This window comes from Myotis myotis, unplaced genomic scaffold, assembly GCF_014108235.1.
Source record: "Myotis myotis isolate mMyoMyo1 unplaced genomic scaffold, mMyoMyo1.p scaffold_m19_p_6, whole genome shotgun sequence".
In the NCBI taxonomy this organism is placed as follows: domain Eukaryota; kingdom Metazoa; phylum Chordata; class Mammalia; order Chiroptera; family Vespertilionidae; genus Myotis; species Myotis myotis.
The window spans coordinates 99,757,210-99,779,974 of NW_023416368.1; the positions used below are offsets into that span (position 1 = coordinate 99,757,210).

Below are 22,765 nucleotides of genomic sequence, written 5' to 3' on the forward strand. Positions count from 1 at the left end.
GAAAAATGACCGAGTATGTGTTTCTTTAATGCCAATACTTCAGGTGAATTAAAAGAAATCAAGCAGGACATCTCCAGCCTTCGCTACGAGCTGCTGGAGGACAAGAGCCAGGCCACGGAGGAGCTGGCCGCCCTCATTCACAAGCTCAGTGAGAAGCTGAGCCCCAGCTCGCCGCGGTGTGAGTGAGCGGAGCCTGGACGGCGGCCTGGACTGCAGCGCAAACGTGGGCAATAAGATTTCCAAGGACGAAGTACTTGAAAAACCACGGTGTACATTTCCTAGTGTTAACTGCCTTTACATGTGAATCTTTCAAAGTGAGGTCTTCATGATTTTACTGTTTCATCCCCTGTAAATGGTCTTCGTTTGCCTTGTCTGCCTTGACATGACAAACAATGGCACGGCAGTGTACGGAAAGGCCCGATTGCTGGCCGTCTTGTCCATTTTGGAATGAACTCCACTACATCTTTGCACTCTCTGGGGGCCTCCAAGAGACTGTGAGCTCCTTGGGGACAGGGACTATGTCTTATTCATCTTTGTGTCTCCAGCGTCTAGTCCAGTGCCTGGGACAAAGGAGGGAGGTGCGCAGTAAATGTTGAAACCCCCTGAACGGAACTGCCAATAAAGTACAAATACAAATAACAGGGCCATCACGACGCAGCACACCTTCTCTTGTCCAAGTGCTGAAGCGGTTTTTTAAAAAATAGAAACTGAAGACAACTGACAAGCAGCCATGACTTGCTCAGATTTTTTTCTTAGAATTTTTGGCATCACTAATGATCCTAGAACCTTCGCGCCCTGAGGAAGAATTTAACAGCGAAATGGGTTAATGGAAAATATCATTATGTTAAAGTTTCATAGACTTGTTCAGAGTAAGTCATTAAAGGTTTTTTAAAGGTTTTCCTGGAGGATATGCTGTTTGTTTTCTGTCTTAGATGCTCATTTGTTGCTTCTCAGTCATGTGAATTTAGTCGGCAGGACGGTGGGTTTTTTAAGGGGGCTTTGGGGGTGGTCGTTTTGTTAGGACCTCCTGACTTCGGCCTCTGCCGTTTGGAGGGCCTGCTGAGGGGGAGAAACAGGGCAGAGCAGCGGCTGGGGACCTGGCGGGGTCTGTCCAGGCATCGCCGGGCGGGTGTCGTTTCCCTGTGAGGCCTCTCTGTGCTCACAGTGCTTGGCATCCATTTTCTGATCGGAGCATTTCACTTATACTTTCTACACAAAACAGATTGCGATGTGTCTGTTCTCAGCTTATTGTGTAACTGAGCTGAATACCGGTGATACCTGCGATGCCTCAGGGCTTTACCAGGAGAGGGGATACAGGCCAGTACGTTCCCTCATCTCTTCACAGACCACGAGACACTCGAATACGTTACTCCGGGTAGGTGTAAATGGCCCATAGAGTTACGCTTAAGCTCCTGTTCCATCTGTTCGCATCAAGACTTAGAGGATTACGAATTGTGACCACAACTCAAGGGTAGTTTTATAGGCCTTAGGCACTGGTTTAGTACATGATACTTTAAAATAATTGCTCTCACACATCAAGCCTTTCTAGACATGAAGACAAAACGACCATTAAGCAGAACCACATAAAGCTCTTTACAGATGATTTCTTAATTTCTAATTCTTGGGACAAAAAATATTAAGAAAAGAACTTTATACATTTTTGCTACCATTGTAGACTATTTCACTAACTTTTATGCTATTCTAATAGTACTTTGTCTTAAATGTTTTTCAAACTTGGTGTATTTAATGTTATGCCTCAGAACTGAATAAAATACTGAATTTTTTCATTGTCATATGTTTCTCTACTATATTACAATACTCTCAGTCTTACAGTGTTGTCTAGGATTCCAAGTGTGGACGTTTTGAATGGAATGTTTCGTAATACTCCCATTTGGGGGTTGGGGAAACGTTGAGTGGAAACGTGTCCGATTCAGCTGGAGACATTCAGCCTAGGGTCCTCGGAGTCCTGAGTAAAGATCAGCTAACAGCATGGCTTAAGTCCGTGCCTCCCCAACTGTAGAACTCTCAACACAGGTTAAACACCTTCCTTTCTGTTATGGGCCGAATTGTGTGTCGTCCCCCCCACCCCCCCACCCCAAATTCACTTGCTGAAGTCTTAACCCCCAGGACCTCAGAATGTGACGGAATTTGGAGATGGGGCTTTAAGAGATAATTACATTACAATGAAGTCACTAGAGTAGCGCCGACTCTGATAGGACAGGTGCCCTTATTAGAAGAGGAGGTGAGGACACAGACACAGAGGGAAGACAGGTGAGGTCACAGTTTGAGGATGGCCATGGAGAGATGCCTTGGGAGATTGGTTTGGTTCCCTGCTGACACCTTGTTCATGTACTCCTAAGCCAGTGAGACCCTGTGAGAAAATGAATTTCTGTTGCTGAAGCCACCCAGCTGGCGGTACTTTGTTAGGGGGGGCCCTAGCTTTCTAATACACCTTCCAACCCCCTAAATTCTATACAATTCTGTTTTAGCCTAGCTCCTCTATGTCTATTTTTCAACTTACTTCTAAAATCTATCTGTATTTTTGTTGAGTCTAAATTAATATAGATTTTCCCAAATTGTTATAGAGCCAACCCATCTCAAGACATTCCTGTTTATTTTAATGTGGTTATATTAGCCTCAGAAAAAAGAATTATCTGGAGCAGCTTGGAACCTGGGCAAAACCTCAGATCCTTCTGTTAGAAATGATTTATCTTCCTAAGAAGCACCCCTTCTCAGGGGTTTAATATATATATTAAACCCTAGCTGGTTTGGCTCAGTGGATAGAGCATCAGCCTTCCGACTGAAGGGTCCTGGGTTCAATTCTGGTCAATTTTTTTTTTTTTATTGATTTCAGAGAGGAAGGGAGAGGGAGAGATGGAAGCATCAATGATGTGAGATAATCATTGATCAGCTGCCTCCTGCATACCCCACACTGGGATCAAGCCCACAACCTGGGAATTGAACGGTGACCTCCAACTTCATAGGTCAACGCTCAACCACTGAGCCACTCTGGTCAGGCTCGGGGGTTTAATTCTTGATCCACTATCATTGTACTCTCTTCCCTAGAAAACCACAGAAACTAGGAAAGGCACAGTGTCTTACTCACCAACAGTATTTCTGTAGGCGGACCATACTGTGTCCACTAAGGAGGGACTGATGGACAAGAGTCAAGGAATGTCAGCTCTAGGTCACATCCTGGGTCACCATAGGCCAGCAGTAGTTTCAGGGGCCCTGTGGCCTTTTCAGGAGGTCTGTGATTTTGAAACTGTGTTTTCATAACACTAAAATGTTATTTGCCTCTCTCACTGTGTTGACATTTGCACTGATGGTACAAAAGCCTTGGAGGTTAATACCGCTGATTCTTATGCCTGAGTCAAAGCAGTGGCTTCACACTGTAGCAGTAATCTCTTACTCATCACGCCCACATTGTCAGGAAACAAGCGTTTCCTATAAAAATGTGCATTATGAAGCAGTAAAAATTGTTAATTTTAAGTCTTTACTCTTGAGTGTCTTTAAGTATTCTGGGTGGTGATATGGGCAATATGCATTCATCATTTCTATGGAATACCAAAGCACATCAGTTCTCTCAAGGAAAAACACTGGTGTGATTATACTTGGGTTGCTAGCTGAACTCGTTGTTTTTTTTCATGGAACATTTTTTTTTTTTGAAAGCACAATTAAATTATTATTTGGATTTGGATATTTGGCATTCAATTCACTTTCTTGTGAATTGAAGAAGTGACCCTATCATTTCAAGGAAAACAATGGCTATGTTACCAATGCTTAAAGTTGAGCCTTTATGCACAAGTTAGAGTTTGGCAAAATTTGTATGCACCATCTGAGGTTGACAGCTTTCTGATACTTAAAGTATTTTCTGACGAAATCCATGGTGATATTAATAAATGGGATTTTTGAATGTTGTATGATGAAGCCACACTGCAACCAACGTTCCAAAAACTACCACTTCTTGAGTTTGGATCACATTTTCTTCATATACTTAAAAAAACCACACACATATACCAATAGATTGAATGCAGCAGTAGAATTGGGATTTCCCTATTTACTATCCTGGTGGACAGTAAATAGATTTGCAAAACATTTTCATTAAAATATTTAATGATTTTATTGTAAACATTTTTTAAAGTTTCAGTTCTAATTTCTAATACGGTAAATATCAACAGGTAACATATAAACAAAAGGTCTGTGTGGCCCTCAAAAGGTGGTAAGCACACATTTGTAATACCTTAATCAACAAAGGGGGGAAAAAGAATTCAAACCAAATTAAAAAACAGTTTATTCTTCAGTTTGTAAGAATATTGTAAAGGGGTCCTAAGGCCAAAAGTTTGAGAACTGCTGCGGTAGCTAACGCCTATAACGGTGAAAATTCGCTGAGGGAAATAGATCGGAATGTACGCGTCTTCGCATCAATCCTTTTAATTCAAAAAGACTCTAGAAGTGCAGCTCAGGGCAGCGGCGGGGTGGAGCCAAGACTGCGTCTCCGGTCTCCCTGGAAACCACCCTTGCGCGCTCCGTCTCTCTGCACCTCTGATTGGAGCAGGTTGGAAAGGGGCGTGGCTTTCCCTTCGTCCGTGGCCCACTCGCAGGAACGTGTTGACGTCACACCGGACGCCGTCGCCCCGAGCCCGAGGTTGCATCCCCCGCTGCGGCCGCCGCACTGGGATCGCCCTCCGAGGGCCGCGCGCTGAGCGGTTGAACTGTTTCGCCTCCGAGGCCTGGGGTCCGGCATCTGTCCGTCCGGTCCCGGCCCGGCGCTGCCCGCCGCGTCCCCGCCGCCGCCATGGACCTGCATTTGCACCGAGCGGATTACGTACAGGTAACCGCGAGGGGGCGGGGCGGGGCGGGGCCGGACGGTGGGCCGCTCCGGGAGGCCGCTCTCGGTCCTCCACTTCCACGTCGGTGCGCGGGAGCGGGGCCGGTGGCGACTGCGGGGCGGGGCGCTGCCCTCGGGTCGCCCTCCTCCCGGGCAGCTCCGGCTCGTCCGCGAATGTCCAAGGCGCCTGGAAAGGAAGCCGGCGCCTCGGGCTCCGACGCGACCCCGGATCCCTCTGACCCCGAGTCCCCGTCTCCCCGTCCCCTCCCCGGAGCGGCCCTGCGGCCAGACCGCAGCCGAGTTCCGATCCCCATGGACATTCGAATGGTCCTGGGACGGAGGAGGGTCCGGGGGCTCGGCCAGCGCGTCGGGCCGGGGTGCACGTGTGGCCGGTCACCTGCCAGGGCGCTGTGCTGGGCGCCCCCACCGGCTCCTGCCCGCCTCCCGCTGTCACCGCGCCCCGCTTTGCTCATCAAATTAAACGCCTCTGGAGTAGGTCCCATTTCTGTCTTCATTGCCCCCCGTTGCTCGGGTACTAGAAACAGCCTCCGGATTGGGCTCCCAGCCTCCAGCCTCCAGCCTCCAGCCCCACGTCCCTTCCTAGACTGATGCTTCAAAGTCCAAATCCAAGGACATGCTTTTATTTTTTTAAAATATATTTTTATTTTATTGATTTTTTTTTTTACAGAGAGGAAGGGAGAGGGATAGAGAGTTAGAAACATCCATGAGAGAGAAACATCGATCAGCTGCCTCCTGCACACTCCCACTGGGGATGTGCCCGCAACCAAGGTACATGCCCTTGACCGGAATCGAACTGGGACCCTTCAGTCCTGACCCTTCAGTCTGCAGGCCGACGCTCTATCCACTGAGCCAAACTGGCTAGGGCCCAAGGACCTGCTCTTAAACTGTAATGCCACTCCCCAGCATGCAGAATAACAGACGTGCACTGCCTGGGAATGCCTTCTGGCTGGGTTGTTGTCTCCAGCTTGCCTCTGGCCCTCCTCCCCTAGCTGGCAGTGCACCGCTGTGACAGTTCCCCGGGGGAACAAGCCACTCTTCCTCTTCTGTCCCTTTTGCCAAACCATCTTCAGCGTCAGTTTTATCGGACATCATGGCCATCAAGATATTTGGTGTTTTAGCAAAAATCTTCTTTGTTGCCTTTTTAATAATTACTCTGTGTCCAATAAAGATTTTTAAAATTCCTTTACGAAAAAAACAAAACAAAAAAACCTTTTTCACAACTGTATGAACTTGTAAAAGAAGGCTTCTAGAAATATTTTTTCATGAAGTAGCTTGTCAGTAAGGTCACAATTTTTTTTTATTTTTCGGCTTGACAGCATACATTTTGACAAAGGTAAATTTTATTGTTTGGGAGTTGTTTCCTGTCTTCCGACTTTTGTGACATATTTCATTAGATAACCAGTTCATCGCTGATAGTAATAATTACCTTGTATCACTAACACTCGCAGCGAAAACTAAACTCACTGTGGGCAGCCTCTGCTGGTCCTGCTAATTTCTGATGTAGTGACTGAGAGGACGGTGGAGAGAGGACGTTCACTGGGTGCTGCTGTGTTTCCAGGTGGGAGTGACAGCTCAGAAGACCATGAAGCTGCTTCCGGCGACCAGAGGCAGCGCCACACAAAAGGTACAGTAGAGATGCGATTTCTGCACGTCTCCTCAGCTGCAGCAGAGGGGGGTTTGTGTGTCCTTCCTTAGCAACGAGCTATTCTTTCTACAGTGCGAATGTGAGAGGGGCAATGATACCAAGTGACATTTACAGTCATTTTCTAGAACATTATAATCTTACTAGTGGCCCAGTGCATGGATTCGTGCACATTGAAAGGAAATTAATTAGAAGGTGGCCGGTGGGGCGGGACTGGGCTAGATGGGCCGGACATGCCCTGGAGCCAACCGCCCGCAGTCCCTCCCCAGCATCTGCAGAGTGAGCCGGGTCCCTCCGGCAGGTGGGGTCCCTTGGCCTGGCCTGCGGGGATCCGGCCGAAACTGGCTCTCTGACATCCCCCAAGGGGTCCCAGAGTGTGAGAGGGCATTCTGCAAAGTTGCTGTGGTACAGGTTGTGGAACGCAAACGCAAGCGTGCAGTAAACCAGATTCGGGGCGACAGTGCCCCAGCAACAACATAACCCATGGCCAAAGGTGGAATTGTGCAGCCCCGCGAGGAATCGGGTTCCCTCCTCTCTGGTTTCGGGGTGCGTCACCTGAGAACTGCCACTGCCAAGTCAGTGTAGCTCCTGCATTGAGCGTCTGCCCCCTGGTGGACAGTGTGCATCCTAGCGGCCAGTTGGTCGGTCGGTCAGACAGTTAGCATATTAGCCTTTTATATATATAGGTTATGCACAATTAGTATAAGCAAACTTATTAAAATCATATTCTATTTTTCTGGAAATAACGTATGCATGTATTTGTGTGTACCAGATTGTATGTGTCTGCCAGGGTAACACGTTTTACTGTAGAATATCAGACATCACATTTGGCCCTGGCCGGTGTGGTTTAGTTGGTTGAACGTTGCCCCATGCACCTAAAGGTCCCCGGTTCACAGCAGGTCAATGTTTCTCTCTCTCTCCTTCCTCTCTCTAAAAATCAGTTAAAAAACACAACATGTCGCATTTATTAGTGTTGCTGGTCTCATCAGAAAAGTTAAGAATTCTGAAGCTGTCAGCCTCACAGTGGCAGATACAAGTTTTCCAAAATACACAGTCCTCGGGTTACGTCGGACTCAACTTATGTCGTTTCTGGTTACGTCGCCATCTCCCATTTAGAGTATTTATTAAAAAAAAAAAGTCCCGTCATTTCGACATATGTACATATGTGCTTTATGTTTGTTTGTTTTTTTATTTATTTACACAAGTAAATGTCAGGAATTGTTATCTTTCTTTTATAATTTTTTTACTGTTTCACTTCATTACTGCTGTGTATGTGCTCCATGTGAGTGACATAGGTGCTTATGTAGGTGGGTTCTGACTTACAGCGAAAATCGCATTGCGTTTTGCCATAGGAACGGATCTCCGACGTAACCTGAGGACCTACTGTACTGATTTTCACTTGAAAGCTCAGACTTTACCCTATTAGCAAATACTGTCAGTGGCTTTCCTTTGAAATAATAAGCTCACTTCCTCCAGTTTTTTCTTAAAGTCCACGAAATATTCATGTGTTAACAGCAATAGTTGCTGGTTATTCTTTCATTGTTAAAAATGTTGTTTCTTGAAAAAAATGGATAGTGTCACTCATCACTCAGACAATGATACAAGTGCTTTTTTGGGTATACAGCAGACGTGTTTAATGCACACTTCCTATTTTTTTCACACTAAGTATTAAAAAGACATGTATTCAGGGGTCAAGATTTAATAAGATTAATAATTTTTATTGCTTCATCAAGGACATTCTTAGATGAAACTCGATTGTTTTTCCCTTAACTCTCACTTGATGATGAAGATTACAGGTTACTGGTTGTTTGGTGTCATTGTTTTATTTCTGGTCAGATACCGTTAACTTTGCCCATCAATTCTGTATCATCATTGCAAATACCAACCTAATAAAATGGAAAATAAAGTCTTTCTTAGAAAAATGTGTTGACTGGGCAGATTCCCTAAAAGGTTCTCGTTGACTTCCGTATGTCTAGGAACCCATTTTGGCAATCCCTGTAATAGATTGTTTTACAAATTATTGCGTAGTGTATTGTCAAAAAATCAAAACCTTAACTATGTCTTTTTTCAGCTTTTCAAAGATCAATGAATCTGGAAATGTGAACATAATTATTTGTGAATGCTCATTGTTCTAGGGAGAAAGTCCACAATTTTCATCAAATACACAAGGGGGTTTGTGATCCCCTGTAGAAAGTTAAGAATCAGTGGCCTAAAAACAAAGTCTGCACAATATCAATGTTATTATATTTGAGACTTGTTTTATATCCTAATGGTAGGCCAATTTTGTGCTTGAAAAGAACATTTATACTTTGATTCTTGGGATGAGTGCCTTATTTACACACACACACCCTCCCATATATATACTAGAGGCCAGTGCACGAAATTCATGCATGGGTAGGGTCCCTAGACCTGGCCAGTGATCAGGATCGATCTGTGGGGTGACCAGCGGGATGATCGGGACCCCCGCTCGCACCCACCTTAGCTGGCCTGGCGCCACCCAGTCACCAGCGCCCGCCCCCCCCCCCCCCCCCTGCTGCCAATGGGTCAGGGTTTATGGGCTGGGGGCAGCTCCTGTGTTGAGCATCTGCCCCCTGGTGGTCAGTGCATATCATAGCAACCCGTCATTCTACAGGTCGTTCCACTCTTTGGTCGATTTGCATATTAGGGTTTTATTATATAGTACTAGAGGCCCGGTGCACAAAAATTTGTGCACTCGGGGGGGAGAGGGGATTCCTCAGCCCGGCCTGTGCCCTCTTGCAGTCTGGGACCCCTTGGGAGATAACGACCTGCTGGCTTAGGCCTGCTCCTGGGTGGCAGAGGGCAGGCCCAATCCCTAGGTGCAGCCCCTGGTCGGGCTCAGAGCAGGGCCGATTGGGGAGTTGGGGCGCCGCCCCCTGTCATGCACAGAACAGGGCGGATCGGGAGGTTGCGATGCCACCCCTAGTCACGCTCAGGGTAGGGCCGATTGGGGGGTTGGGACACCGCCCCCTGTCACACTCAAGGCAGTGTCGATAGGGAGGTTGCGGCGCCACCCCCTGTCACGCACAGAGCAGGGCCAATCAGGGGGTTGGGGCGCTGCCCCCTATCAGGCACAGAGCAGGGCCCATCAGGGGGGTTGGGGCTCCGTACCCTGTCACACACAGAGCAGGGCCGATCAGTGGATTGAGGAGCTCCCCCCTGTCACGCACAGAGCAGGGCCTATCAGGGGCTTGGGGAGCTCCCCCCTGTCATGCACAGAGGAGGGCCCATCAGGGGGTTGGGGAGCTCCCCCCTGTCACTCACAGAGCAGGGCCGATAGGGAGGTTGTGGCCCCACCCCCTGTCACACACAGAGCCACAGGGCGATCAGGGGGTTGAGGAGCTCCCCCCTGTCACGAACAGAGCAGGGTGAATAGGGAGGTTGTGGCCCCGCCCCCTGTCACACACAGAGCCGCAGGGCGATCAGGGGGTTTGGGCGCTGCCCCCTGTCACACTGATCCCGGTGCTGGGAGGCCTCGCGGCTCCGCTGATCCCGGTGCTGGGAGGCATATTACCCTTTTACTATATAGGATAGAAGCCTGGTGCACGGGTAGGGGCCGACTGTTTTGCCCTGAAGGGTGTCCTGGATCAGGGTGGGGGTCCCCACTGGGGTGCCTGGCCAGCCTGGGTGAGGGGATGATGGCTGTTTGCATCTGGTCACACACCCTTTAGGGTGGGGGTCCCCACTGGGGTGCCTGGCCAGCCTGGGTGAGGGGCTGAGGGCCGTTTTCAGGCTGGCGGGTGACTGAAGCTCCCAACCTGTCCTTTTTTCCTTTTTTTTTATTCTGGGCCAGCTTTAGCTCTGAGGCTCGGCTCCAGCTATGAGACCTCCGCTGCTGAAAGCAGCTTTCTGGCCTTTGTTTACCTTCTGTGTTTGAAACAATGTTGCGGTCCTGCTGGCTGAAGCCTGGGGTTTTGTTTAGCTTCTATATGTGTTACAATGTTGCTTAGAGTGCAGCTGAGAGGCCGGCAAGGCAGGCGGGGAAGCTTGGCTTCCTCCGTCACTGAAGCAAGCAAGCCTCCCTGTTCGCGTCAGCTGCCTGGCTGCCGGCTGCCATCTTGGCTGGCAGTTAATTTGCATATCGCCCTGATTAGCCAATGGGAAGGGTAGCAGTCGTACGCTAATTACCATGTTTCTCTTTTATTAGATAGGATGCTTATATATATTAGATCAAAGGTAATTGTTTTTCTAATCTATTTCTTTTGTCTTCTTGATCAATTTCTGAGAAAGAGATGTTAAAGTCTCCCTTTCTATTTATTTCAGAGTAATTCATTGGCCACATTGGATAATCAGTCATTGTTAAAGCTAGGTGATGGATACATGGGAATTCATTCTGATATTCTGTGTACATTTGCATATGTTAAAAGTTTTCCATTAAACAAGTTTAAAAATATCAAATCAGTCATTTTGATAATTCTATAATTCTTTGGAGGATTAATTTTTGAGGGGGTGTCCCAGATTTTCTGATTTCTGCTTTTAAAATCACAATTTATATATTGAGAATATTGTTTTCTCCACATATAGTTAATAGGGTATAATAATAATAATTGTAGATTCTCTTCCATCTGTTACAGGTGGTTATTGGAGATCATGAAGGGGTAGTTTTGTGCTTTGGCATGAAGAAAGGAGAAGCAGTGGTATGTACAGCATTTAGAGGGGAAAACAAGAATTTCTAAGAGAAACACACCACTTATTGAATAATCCTACGTTAAAAATTTTCTAAAATTCAGTGAAAAATGGGTTGTGCGGGAAATAGTTATATGAAGTACGAGGCTACAGACAGCACAAGAGTCATTTGCCAGCTATTTGTGAAACACCTTTGGCAGCCTACGGTGATTTATCAGTTTTGTGTGCTGAGTAGCAAATTACCTCAAACTTAGGGGCTTAACACAACACACGTTTATTATCTCAGTTTCTCTGGGCCAGGAGTCTGGGCTCAAATTTTCACATGGCTGCAATGCAGACGCCAGCCAGGCCCTATTCCCTTCCGGAGCTCAAAATCCTGTTCTAAACTCACATGGTTTTCGGCATAATTCAGTTCCTTGCTGTTGAAGGACTGAGGTCCCCTCTTTATTGCTGTCTGTCAGCCAGGGTGGGTCTCAGCCTCTGGAGCCCCCACAGTTCCTTGCTGGGGGTTCTCTCCGAGGCCCTCACAGCATTGTGACCTACTGCTCGGACCAGCAGGAAAACCTGCCAGGCTCACATAGCACAGTGTCCCATGGAGGTGACTGTCCCTCACCTTTGCCACTTCATGTAACCGAATCAAGGAAGTGGTTATTACAGCATCATAGCACAGACCATGATTTACAAGGACTGGGTCTGAGATGGGAACTCTAATATTCGTTATACTTTATATGGGATTTACAAAAAGATAAGAAAGTGAAAACTATCAGAAAATTAATATTTCCATTATTCGTATATCCTCTCAGATATTTTATTTTTATTATTATTTAAATCCTCACCTGAGGATATTTTTCCATTGCTGTTTAGAAAGAGTGGAAGAGAGAGGGAAAGACAGGGAGAAATATCGATGTGAGAGAAACACATTGATTGGTTGCCTCCTGCACTTGCCCCGACCAGGGCCTGGGCCAGTGAGGAGCCTGCAACCGAGGTACGTGCCCTTGATCAGAATCGAACCTGGGACCCTTTGGTCTGTAGGCTGACGCTCTGTCCACTGAGCCAAACCAGCTAGGGCTTCCTCTCAGATATTTTAAAGTCACAGAAGAGAAGAATCTGATGTCAGTAATAAAATGGAAAATAAGCAGGAAGAAATTAATACCAATGTTGTTTCCCATTCAATAGGAAGTAGTAAGTCAAGGTTTCCAGTAAATTATGTAGTTAGTTACACTACTGACATTTATAAAAATTATAGAGAAACTAGGAGAGGTTAGTTTTAAAAAGAAGATTCAGTGTAACGACATGTCCGTTGGAACCAGGCGGGGAATCTTGTGAAAAAGTGCAGATTCTCACTCTGCAGACCTGGGGTTGGCCTGCGGCTCTGCATTTTTACAAAGTAGTGATGTAATGCCTGTTCAGTGAGCTCTGCTCTGGGTTGCAAGGGTTTAGGTTTTAATGATGTCACTGAAATATGTGTGGGAAAAGTATTCCAGAATTTCAAGATATTTAGCACAAAACCCAGAAGACCTACTGAAATAAATTTGTTTGTATCTAAAAGTATTTCTATATAGTAGAACTATAGTATTTTTGTAAACTTAAAATGCCAGCTTTTTTACAGTAAAGGAAAATGCTCTTAGTAACTTTGTCTACTTAATTTCACCCCATGATTCCTGCAGGCAGTGTTCAAGACTTTACCGGGGCAGAAGATCGCAAGACTGGAGCTAGGAGGCATTCTCAACACACCCCAGGAGAAAATTTTTGTTGCTGCAGGATCTGAGATTCGAGGTTTCACAAAAAGAGGAAAGCAGTTCCTCTCTTTTGAAACAAACCTTACTGAAAGCATTAAAGCTATGTATGTTTATTCTCTTTTTTAATATTTCTTTTTACATTTTTAACATTTTGGAAAGGTGACAAACATTTGATTAAGTATCATACCGTAACAGGTTTTCTGGGAAATAAAATTGTCTAAAGGTATTTTATTATTCGGAAATTAAATTTGACCTAGAATCAATATAAAATCAATGGGTTATTGAAATGTTTTCTTGTTAAGGCTTTTATAGTATTTATACATTTATTCTATTTTCTTTTAATATATTTTATTGATTTCAGAATAGGAGGGAGAGGGAAGAGATAGAAACCTCAGTGATGAGAGAGTATCATTGATCGGCTGCCTCCTGCACACCCCACACTGGGGATTGAGCCTATAACCCAGGCACGTGCCTGACCAAGAATTGAACTGTGACCCCCTGGTTCATAGGTCGATGCTCAACCACTAAGCAATGCCAGCTGGACTACATTTATTTTTGACTGGTTGACTCAGTTATGATTTATAATCAAGGGATAAAAGAAAAAAGTGGAAGAAATCTCTCGATGTTTAAGTTTCTGTTTCTTTGCTATCTGAGAGTTCCAGTTTCAAGGTAGCATCCTTTTCTCAGAAGGCTAGCCATGAGAGTTGATGACTACCAATAGGGTATAATTTCAGGTGGACCAGGTAAGACTCTAAGTGAAAAATAGCTCTTTCAGTGGTTCCCTGATGCAGTTAAAACGTTAGGTTTTGAATCTTGGAAAGGGCTTTAAAGTTCAACTCATCTGTTTCTCAAACCTGCTACTTAGGAGAAGCGCCTAGAAGCCTGAATCAAGAGATTCCTTGCCTGGCCGGCATGGCCAGTGGTTGAGCTTTGATCTTTGAACTAGGAGGTTGGGGTTCAATTCCCATCAAGCACATGCCCTGGTTGCCTAGATTGCAGTTCGATCCCCACTAGGGGGCGTGCAGAAGGCAGCCAATCAGTGATTCTCTCTCATCATTGATGTTTCTGTCTCCCTCCCTCTCCTTTCCTCTCTGAAATTAATTTTTAAAATATATTTTAAATTAGTTAATTAATTATCTTAGAAAGAGCAATTCCTTGTCCTATGTTGTACCTGCAGAATCAGAATCATCAGGAGTAGGTTAGAAGAAGACAGTCCTTCATCTGAATCTGCTACAGCCACGATGTCTCAGCAGCCAGGCCTCGGTTGGAAAAGTACTGATTCAGTCCAGGGTTCTGTGTATGCACAGCTCTCTGATCCATGCACGCACATGCCTGACTTCAGGGCTGCAAAACCAGAGCTTGGTGAGATTAGATTAGAATTAAACAATGGCAAGTGGAAGTACATTCAGAGCTTTTGCAAAAATATAGTACTTTTGAAATGCTTTTGTAGATAGACATAGCCAATGAGGATTGTGAAATACTACAATCAAAGTAATACAGTAATTATGAACAGGCCTCCACATTTAGAAAGGTATGTGGAGCCCTATCTGGTTTGGCTCAGTGGATAGAGCGTCGGCCTGTGGACTGAAGGGTCCCAGGTTTGATTCCGGTCAAGGGCACATGCCCGGATTGTGGGCTCAATCCCCGGTGGGGGGGTGGGGGGGGCAGGAGGCAGCCAGTCAGTGATCCTCTCTCATCATTGATGTTTCTATCTCTCCCTCTCCCTTCCTCTCTGAAATCAATAAAAAATATATATTTTTAAAAAAGGTATATAGACAGAGTGTTCGCCCCAATATTTCTAGTACCCACCTGGGACGATGCATAGTTCTTACAATATTACTGACTACATTCCCTATGCTGTACTTTATATACCCATGACTATTTTGCAATAAAGAGTCTAGTTTTTATTTTTTTAAATATATTTTTATTGGTTTCAGAGAGGAAGGGAAAAGGAGAGTGAGAAACATCAATGATGAGAGACAATCATGGATCGGCTGCCTCCTGCACGCTTCCTACTGGGGATGGAGCCTGCAACCCGTGCATGTGCCCTGACCAGGAATCAAACCATGACTTCCTGGTTCATGGGTCCACGCCCAACCACGGAGCCACACCAGCTGGGCATTTCTTTTTTAGAGAGAGTGGAAGGGAGGGGGAGATACAGAGAGAGAAATATCGATATGAGAGAGACACATTAATTGGTTGCCTTCTGCCCACACCCTGACCAGGCCTGCGATTGGACCTGCATCCGAAGTATGTGCCCCTGACTGGAATAGATCCAGGGACCCTTCAGTCCACGGGCTGACACTCAACCATTGAGCCATACTGGCCGGGGCTAGGAGTCTGGTTTTTATTTTTTATTTTTTAATATATTTTGTTTATTGTTTACAGAGAAGAAGGGAGAGGGATAGAGAGTTAGAAACATCAATGAGAGAAACATCAATCAACTGCCTCCTGCACACTCCCCACTGGGGATGTGCCCGCAACCAAGGTACATGCCCTTGCTGGAATCAAACCTGGGACCCTTTGGTCTGCAGGTTGACGCTCTATCCACTGAGCCAAACCGGTTAGGGCTAGGAGTCTGGTTTTTAAACTGTTTTTACTGGAGTGGCAGAGGTGGATGAAAAGGCTGTTTACTTAATTTTTAAAAAATTACCTGAAAATCCACATTTTTATAAGGTTGCATAAGAAAACAAGGTTATAACTTAAAAATATTCAATAAGGAAATTGACACCTATAAATGGGTTACCACTCTCACATGCTTTCTGGCTTAACGTTTCCATGTATCTCACTTTTGTCAACAATAGTGGTTGCCAAGTAGTACTTTGGACAATGCAATGCAAATATAATACAGATGAATTTCAAAATGAAATTACAAATAATAAAAGAAGATGTGGAATTTCATTAGGTGGATAGACATGATATGCAGCGTCACAAAGTAAGGTCACCTGAGCAATAATTAAAGAAGAGAAAATCAATGAGGATTATTATAGGATAAGGAATAATCTTAGTGTCAAAATGTTCTAAGTACACCTTAGAGGTGAATAACTGAATCCTTCAAGTAAAACCTCAGTAGGCCTAACTGGTTTGGCTCAATGGATAGAGCATCAGCCTGCAGACTGAAGGGTCCCAGGTTTAATTCCTGTTCAGGGCACAGGCCTGGGCTGTGGGCCCAATTCCCCAGTAGGGGGCGTGCAAGGGGCAGTGGTCAATGATTCTCTCTCATCATTGATGTTTCTATCTCTCTTCCTCTCCTTCCTCTCTGAAATCAATAAAAATATATTTTAAAAATATAATTTAAAACAAACCTCAGTAACCTCTTTATGATCGCATGGTAATAGCAGGAGTGGAAGATACACACTCGTCTATAAATTTTTTCAAAAAACTTGAGCTGCTCCACTGAGAACCGGATTCAGTCTTGCAGTTTAGAACGTAGTTGTGATTTTGCCTAAACTGTACTCAATATAGTTTGAATTGCACTTGTTTTCATTTCTTTTTTTAGATAAAATTCTGATGAAGGCATTTTTCCCACTGTTATCATTTAAAGTAGAGTCACTTCAAATAGCCTTTTCTGGGCGTTACCGTGTTGTGGTAAGACAGCTGACGCTAGAGTTAAAACCACCTGAGTGGCAGTCCACTCCGCTGCCTGCTGGTTGTGCGCCACGAGGCAAGTTAGTTAACATTTTATTTTCACCTGTGAAAAGGGGTGGTCATGTCCTCATTCACACAGGTCGAGGACTGAGCCAGTCCGTGTGAATCGCTCAGGGCAGTGCTCGCGCAGAGTACGCATTCAAACACAGTACTTTTGACACATTATTCATCTTCAGATATAGATGATTGTCATTATCTTGTCTTTGTTTTCAGTTTTCAAAATCAGCGTCATACCAAAAAGCTAGAAATTAAGTGGGGAGAGATGAAAAAACCTGTTTAAGTTTGTGATAAAATGATAGTAACACTGTATAAAGAAGCTTTTATTTTTACATGTGCAAAAAATTAGTTTTTTATGCTTATGTTTTAAAAGATGGATGTTTTAAAGTACTTTTCATGTTCTCAGGCACATATCTGGCTCAGACCTCCTTCTCAGTGCGAGTTACATCTACAGCCATTATTGTGACTGCAAAGACCAGCACTATTACCTTTCCGGGGACAGAATCAATGACGTCATCTGCCTTCCGGTGGAGCGACTGCCTCACCTGACGCCGGTGCTGGCCTGCCAGGACCGGCTTCTGCGCGTGCTACAGGTTGCTATTATTTGCATCTTTATAATTTTTCATCTTTTAGGTAAATGAATATTGATAAACAATGTCTACTTAAGATAAATTATTTTAGTGGTTACTACCATTTTAAATGCCCTACTTAAAATTGTATCTGGAAGTTTTTTAGGAATGTTTTAATTTATAACTAATTTTGTTTACTTGAGGCAAATGTGTTCAGATCTTTGGCAAGTTTTTAGAGAGGCATATATGGAAAAAAGGATAATTTCCCGCCCCCGCATGACTTTGAGCTAATACAGTCAGAATGGAGTACCTTAACTACGAAAACCCTTCCCAGTTTTTCTTTTCCTTTTTTTTTCTTTTCCCATCACTCTCCCCTCTCCTGACAAATAAAATTAAAGGAGGAAATTGGTTTGGGGAGAGGTTTTGGGCTTTAAAGGGATATTGAGATCAGGGCTGCGTCATTTGAGTTGATCCACTGTTTATGACAGTGTGTGGAACAGAATAAGCACTCAGCAAATACTGGTTAGACGAGTGAGTGATAGAGGGACAATTAAAAGCCATAATTGGCTAAAACAACTGCTTGAGGCCATTGTTACTCGTCATGACTGCTAGAACCATGTCCACTATGTCTTCTTGAAAGTAACTTTTCAGCCCTGGCCGGTGTGGCCTCGTTGGTTGGGCGTTGTCCCGTGCACGAAAGGTTGCTGGTTCGATTCTGGGTCAGTGCACATGCCCAGGTTGTGGGCTCGATCCCCCGTAGGAGGTAGCAGCCGCTCTCACATTGATGTTTCTCTTTCTCACTCTTTCTCCATCCCTCTCTCTCTCTAAAAATCAATAAAAATATTTTTTAGAAAAGAAAGTAACTTTTTCAATAAAATACACACACCAAGACCCATAAAATAAAGTTTAAGTGCAAATAACATGTAACAGGTGGATTAACTGGTTCAGAAACAGGCCGATGATAGTGCAGTTGAATGAAAGTCGAGCTGTTTATTCTGTGCCACCCCTGGGATTTCATAGCCAGATGGCCATTTCTCGGCATCAGCCCTTTTATAAAAGGGAAAGTTCAGTGGTTCTGTGAGATTTAATTTTTTCCCTAAGGTGAATTAAAGTAATGCTGAAGGCTCATTCTAGAGACAGGAGAGATTCATTTCTCCCTCGCCTGTGCTCCCAGATGGGAGTCATTTGAATAAGGCTTTTTAGGAGCTGGCTGGCACTCGATTAGAGACCGATGTGGCTGAATTCTAGGATTCTGCTCTGTTTACAAGAAGAGCTCCATATGCTTATTGGAGAGGGAAAAAAATCCCCAATGGTTTATGGAAAGCAAAAATTTGTAGTCTTCCCTCTGCCCTGCACATTTCTCCCTGATCCCCATCTGCCTTGCTAGGCGGCTGCTGCGCCAGAGGTACCTTTTGTGTTTATATAGTTACTAGAGGCCTAGTGCACAAAATTTGTGCACTCGGAGGGGGCAGGGGGGCCCCTCAGCCCGGCCTGCACCCTCTCGCAGTCTGAGAGTCCTCGGGGGATGTCCGAATTCTGGCTGAGCAGCGCTCCCTTGTGGGAGCGCACTGACCACTGGGGCACAGCTCCTGCATTGAGCATCTTCTGCTGGTGGTCAGTGCGCGTCATAGCGACCAGTCATTCCGCCATTCGGGTGATTTGCATATTAGCCTTTTATTATATAGGATGTAGGTGTCTGTAAATTTTTTAATGTTATCCTATATAATGAAAGCCTAATATGCTAATTGTCCAGTCATCTGTTCAACCAATTAAAGCGTAATATGCTAATGATATGCTAAGGCCACTCAACCACTCGCTATGATGTGCACTGACCACCAGGGGGCAGATGCTCCGACTGGTAGGTTAGCTTACTGCTGGGGTCTGGCCGATTGGGACTGAGCAAGATGGGCCGGACATGCCCTGGAGCTCTCCTGCGGTCCCCTCCCTGGCTGGTCAACCTCCCGTGTCCCTCCCCAGTCCTGATCATGCACCGGTGGGGTCCCTTGGCCTGGCCTGCACCCTCTCGCAATCCGGGGCCCCTCAGGGGATGTCGGAGAGCTGGTTTTGGCCCGATCCCACAGGCCAGGCCGAGGGACCCCACTGATGCACGAATTCGTGCACCAGGCCTCTAGTTTTAAATAAAAGCTAAAGCATATGGCTCTCTTGTATATTCTAAATGTAGTTAAACTTTTTCCTCTAATTTTGCAAATTCTTGTCCTTGAGTGATTTATCGTAGATGTTCTTTCCATGTGAGTATGAGTACTTCTGCCTCATTCTTTATAGTTTCACAAATACTATGCACTTAATAAAAGCATTCCAAGTGAAAAAATGGAAAAAGAGACAAAGGACCTAACTTGTTTCCTTGTCTAAATAGCAGGTCCTCCTGCCTCTCACTGGACGGGTTTTGGAAATGCCCAAAGGCAAGGCCAGAACTTTTCCTAGGAAGTAACTGCGGGCCTGTCCGCACGTTCGAATGTGCTCTTTGTTAAAGGAGAGAAGCAAACTGTTCCTGGTAGTTTTGTTAGGAAACTGACCAGTGACAGGCTTTCAGACAAACAGAGGAGTTAAAATGAAAAGCATTGAAAGTGGAGGATATTTTAAATATTTATCTTTTTGAACTTTACACTTTATATAGATTTTACTTTAAAATGAACCAGGAGGTCACCGTTTGATTCCTGGTCAGGGCACATGCCCAAGTGGCTGGCTCAATCCCCAAAATGAGAAAAAGAGGGGAGGCAGCCAATCAGTGATTATCTCTTATCATTGATGTTTCTATCTCTCCCTCTCCCTTCCTCTCTGAAATCAATAAAGAAAATACTTAAAAAATAAAATAAAACAAATTAACACATGCCAAATTGCTAACATGCAAGTTAATATTCGCAGCCTAATTTTTTCTGCAGTTTTATCCCAGAGCTCACTAGGAGCATTGGTGTTGTCTCTGAGTGCCTGTACTCTTGTAAATTTGTGCTCTGGCCCTGGCCGGGTGGCTTAGTTGGTTAGTGTCATCCCGTACACCAAAGGTTGCTGGTTCGACCCCGGTCAGGTGCGTATGAGAGGGAGCTAGTTGATGTTTCTTTCTCTCTCCCTTCCTCTCTCTCAAAATCAATTAAAAAAAAAAAAAAAGAACATACCCTCAGATGAAGATTTAAAATAAAGAAAAAAAATTTTTTAAAAATTGTATTCTGTTTGTTTTAAAATACTTGTTCTCCTCCAGGGATCAGACGTGGTATTTGAAATTGAAGTTTCTGGCCCACCTACTGTCTTAGCTCTACACAATGGAAATGGCGGTAATTAGCATTTCATTTTTCACGGTCAGATAAGGGAGTGCCTTATGTGAAGTCAAGACATTTGAGGTATTAATCATTTAACCATATATAAAGTGAAAATGGGAGCTCGTGGAAGGAACATGAACTGGAACTGAGATGGTGGTTTCTGACAACTTGCCAGCCACTAACAGTAATGAGTTATTGCACTGAATTTTGAGTGTTCACATCTTAAAATTAGATAAGGAAGAGTCTCACCTCTAATGGTTATAAAATGATATGAGTATATAACCATCCTCCCCAATTAAGTTTTCTGTCTCTGTATATTATTTTTTAAATGAGACTTTTACCTGAAAGGCAATATATGTGAAACTATTTTAATTTTAAAGAGATGAGTTGTGGGTAAGCTTATGTTGGCTGTACCTGTGACTAGGTGACTCTGGAGAAGACGTTTTGTTTGGAACGTCAGATGGAAAACTTGGGCTCATTCAGATCACTGCACCCACGCCAACACACAAGTGGGAAATCCAAAATGAGAAAAAGAGGGGAGGTATGTTTTTTATGTTGTTCAGATTCTGAAATTTTGGTAATTATTGAATAAAGTATCTTAGATTATATAATTCATTCTCTTTTATTCATGCAGAGTATGTATATAGAAGACCTGGCAATTCACAGAGCTACCTCAGCTGTATTTACTGTTTGTTTATTTATCGGGTCTATCATATTTTTGGTATAATTTGTTAAAAATAAGTCTTGCTAATAGTGATTTGGAATGGACCGGCTCTTATGGGCTAGTGTCCATCGATAACGTCATTTTGTGCTCAGCATTGTTTGGTGTAGGGAATAAATTGGAATTTGGGAGTACTGGTTTGAAGCAAGGAAGAAGTGCATGAGGGAACTATTCCTGTTTTCTCAGGAATCTATACATTCTACGGGTAACTTGTGTCTGACTTGACAGGTAGTGGGATGGCTGTTGATAAGGACAGCACGTCCATTCATGTATTTATTCCTTCAACAAACACTTGTTAGGGAAGACAAAGGATAAACAAATTAGATAGCTTCAAGTAGTCCCTGCAGAAAATGTAACAGAGAATGATGATGGGTAGAAGGAGGAGGGCGTCCTTTAGACTGAGTGGGTGGTCACGGGAGGTGTCTTGTAAGAGGTGAAATTTGAGCTCAGATCTGATTGATAAGAGGAGGAGTTGGTCAGAAGACTTGAGGCAGAGGTCAACATGGTTCGTTTGAAAAGCATTCGGAAGACCAGTGTGACCACACGCCTTAGCATGGCCTAGATGAAATCAGAGAGGTAGGGAAGGGCCAAGTCATGTAGGTCTTTGTGAGTCTTGGAAAAGGGTTTGAATTTTAATCTAAGTGCAGTGGGACGTCAAACAAAAAAACGCTCCATGGAGAATGGATTTCGAAGGAAGCAGGTGAAAATTGGAAGCACGGAAGTCAGTTTGGAAATTACTGTTGTTGCTGTTATAATTTCTCCTGGTCTAGGCTCGAGATACAGTAGCCTGGACTAGGCTAATGGTAGTTGCAAATGGAAAGTTGTAGGTAGAGGTCATAGAATTTGCTAATGTGTTTGTTGTGGAAGTGAGAAAAAAGAGAGGAGTTAGAGATGTAGTCTAGATTTTTGGCCTGAGCAACGAGGTGGTATCAGACCGAGATGAGGAGAGGCTAGAGAAAGAGCATTATTACTGGCGTGTGACAAAGGGGTGCCAGGAGAGTTTTGTCGGGGGCTTGGAAAGTTTGAGGTGCAAATGATGTCTCAGAGAAGAGGCTGAGGAGGGACTTTGCTATGTAAGTCTGGAGAGAGGCAGAGCTGGGGGTGGAAATTGGGACGCCATTGCCGTGTGGACTATATTTAAAGCCTTAGAAATAGACGAATGGGGAGAAATGAAAAGGATGGGTACCTGATTCAGTGTGTTTTTCTCCATTCTATTTTTAATTCTTACTTGGCATAAACTTAACTATAATATAGTATTATTAATAACTTCTCTTTTCATTTTTAAAGGTATTTTGTGTGTTGACAGCTTTGACATTATGGGTGATGGAGTTAAAGATTTACTTGTTGGGAGAGATGACGGAATGGTGGAAGTGTACAGTTTCAATAATGCAAGTGAACCTGTTCTGCGCTTTGATCAAGTAAGTTCATTGTTCAAGACTATGTGCTTCTTACTAATCAAATCACTAATTATAGACATGACGGTGATGGTTGGGTTTTCTTAAATGAAACACATTAAAATCTTGTGTTTGACTTGAAATATTGCTGCTTTAAAAATATTGCCCTGGCCGGTTTGGTTCAGTGGATGGAGCGTCGGCCTGCGGACTGAAGGGTCCCAGGTTCGATTCTGGCCAAGGGCATGTACCTTGGTTGCGGGCACATCCCCGGTGCGGGGTGTGCAGGA

The 22,765-nt window shown here is 44.5% G+C and overlaps 2 protein-coding genes across 9 annotated transcripts in view; both read left to right on the plus strand.

Annotated features, from left to right (window-relative positions):
- Positions 1-1,793, plus strand: part of TRPC3 (transient receptor potential cation channel subfamily C member 3) — a 77,336-nt gene extending 75,543 nt beyond the window's left edge. For 6 of the 7 annotated variants that reach the window (XM_036314869.1, XM_036314870.1, XM_036314871.1 and 3 more), the window contains one exon: positions 44-1,793. In XM_036314869.1, the coding sequence (XP_036170762.1) occupies positions 44-186 (143 nt within the window). In that variant the 3' untranslated portion in view covers positions 187-1,793. The remainder of the gene's footprint in view (positions 1-43) is intronic. The other variant, XR_004968413.1, reaches the window with a different exon arrangement.
- A 2,817-nt stretch (positions 1,794-4,610) lies between these two features.
- The window catches only part of BBS7 (Bardet-Biedl syndrome 7), a 45,347-nt gene continuing 27,192 nt past the window's right edge, over positions 4,611-22,765 (plus strand). Inside the window, exons 1-8 of one of the 2 annotated variants that reach the window (XM_036314998.1) lie at positions 4,611-4,834; positions 6,411-6,476; positions 11,087-11,149; positions 12,806-12,981; positions 16,929-17,115; positions 20,306-20,378; positions 20,788-20,904; positions 22,372-22,502. In XM_036314998.1, the coding sequence (XP_036170891.1) occupies positions 4,799-4,834; positions 6,411-6,476; positions 11,087-11,149; positions 12,806-12,981; positions 16,929-17,115; positions 20,306-20,378; positions 20,788-20,904; positions 22,372-22,502 (849 nt within the window). In that variant the 5' untranslated portion in view covers positions 4,611-4,798. The remainder of the gene's footprint in view (positions 4,835-6,410; positions 6,477-11,086; positions 11,150-12,805; positions 12,982-16,928; positions 17,116-20,305; positions 20,379-20,787; positions 20,905-22,371; positions 22,503-22,765) is intronic. The other variant, XM_036314999.1, reaches the window with a different exon arrangement.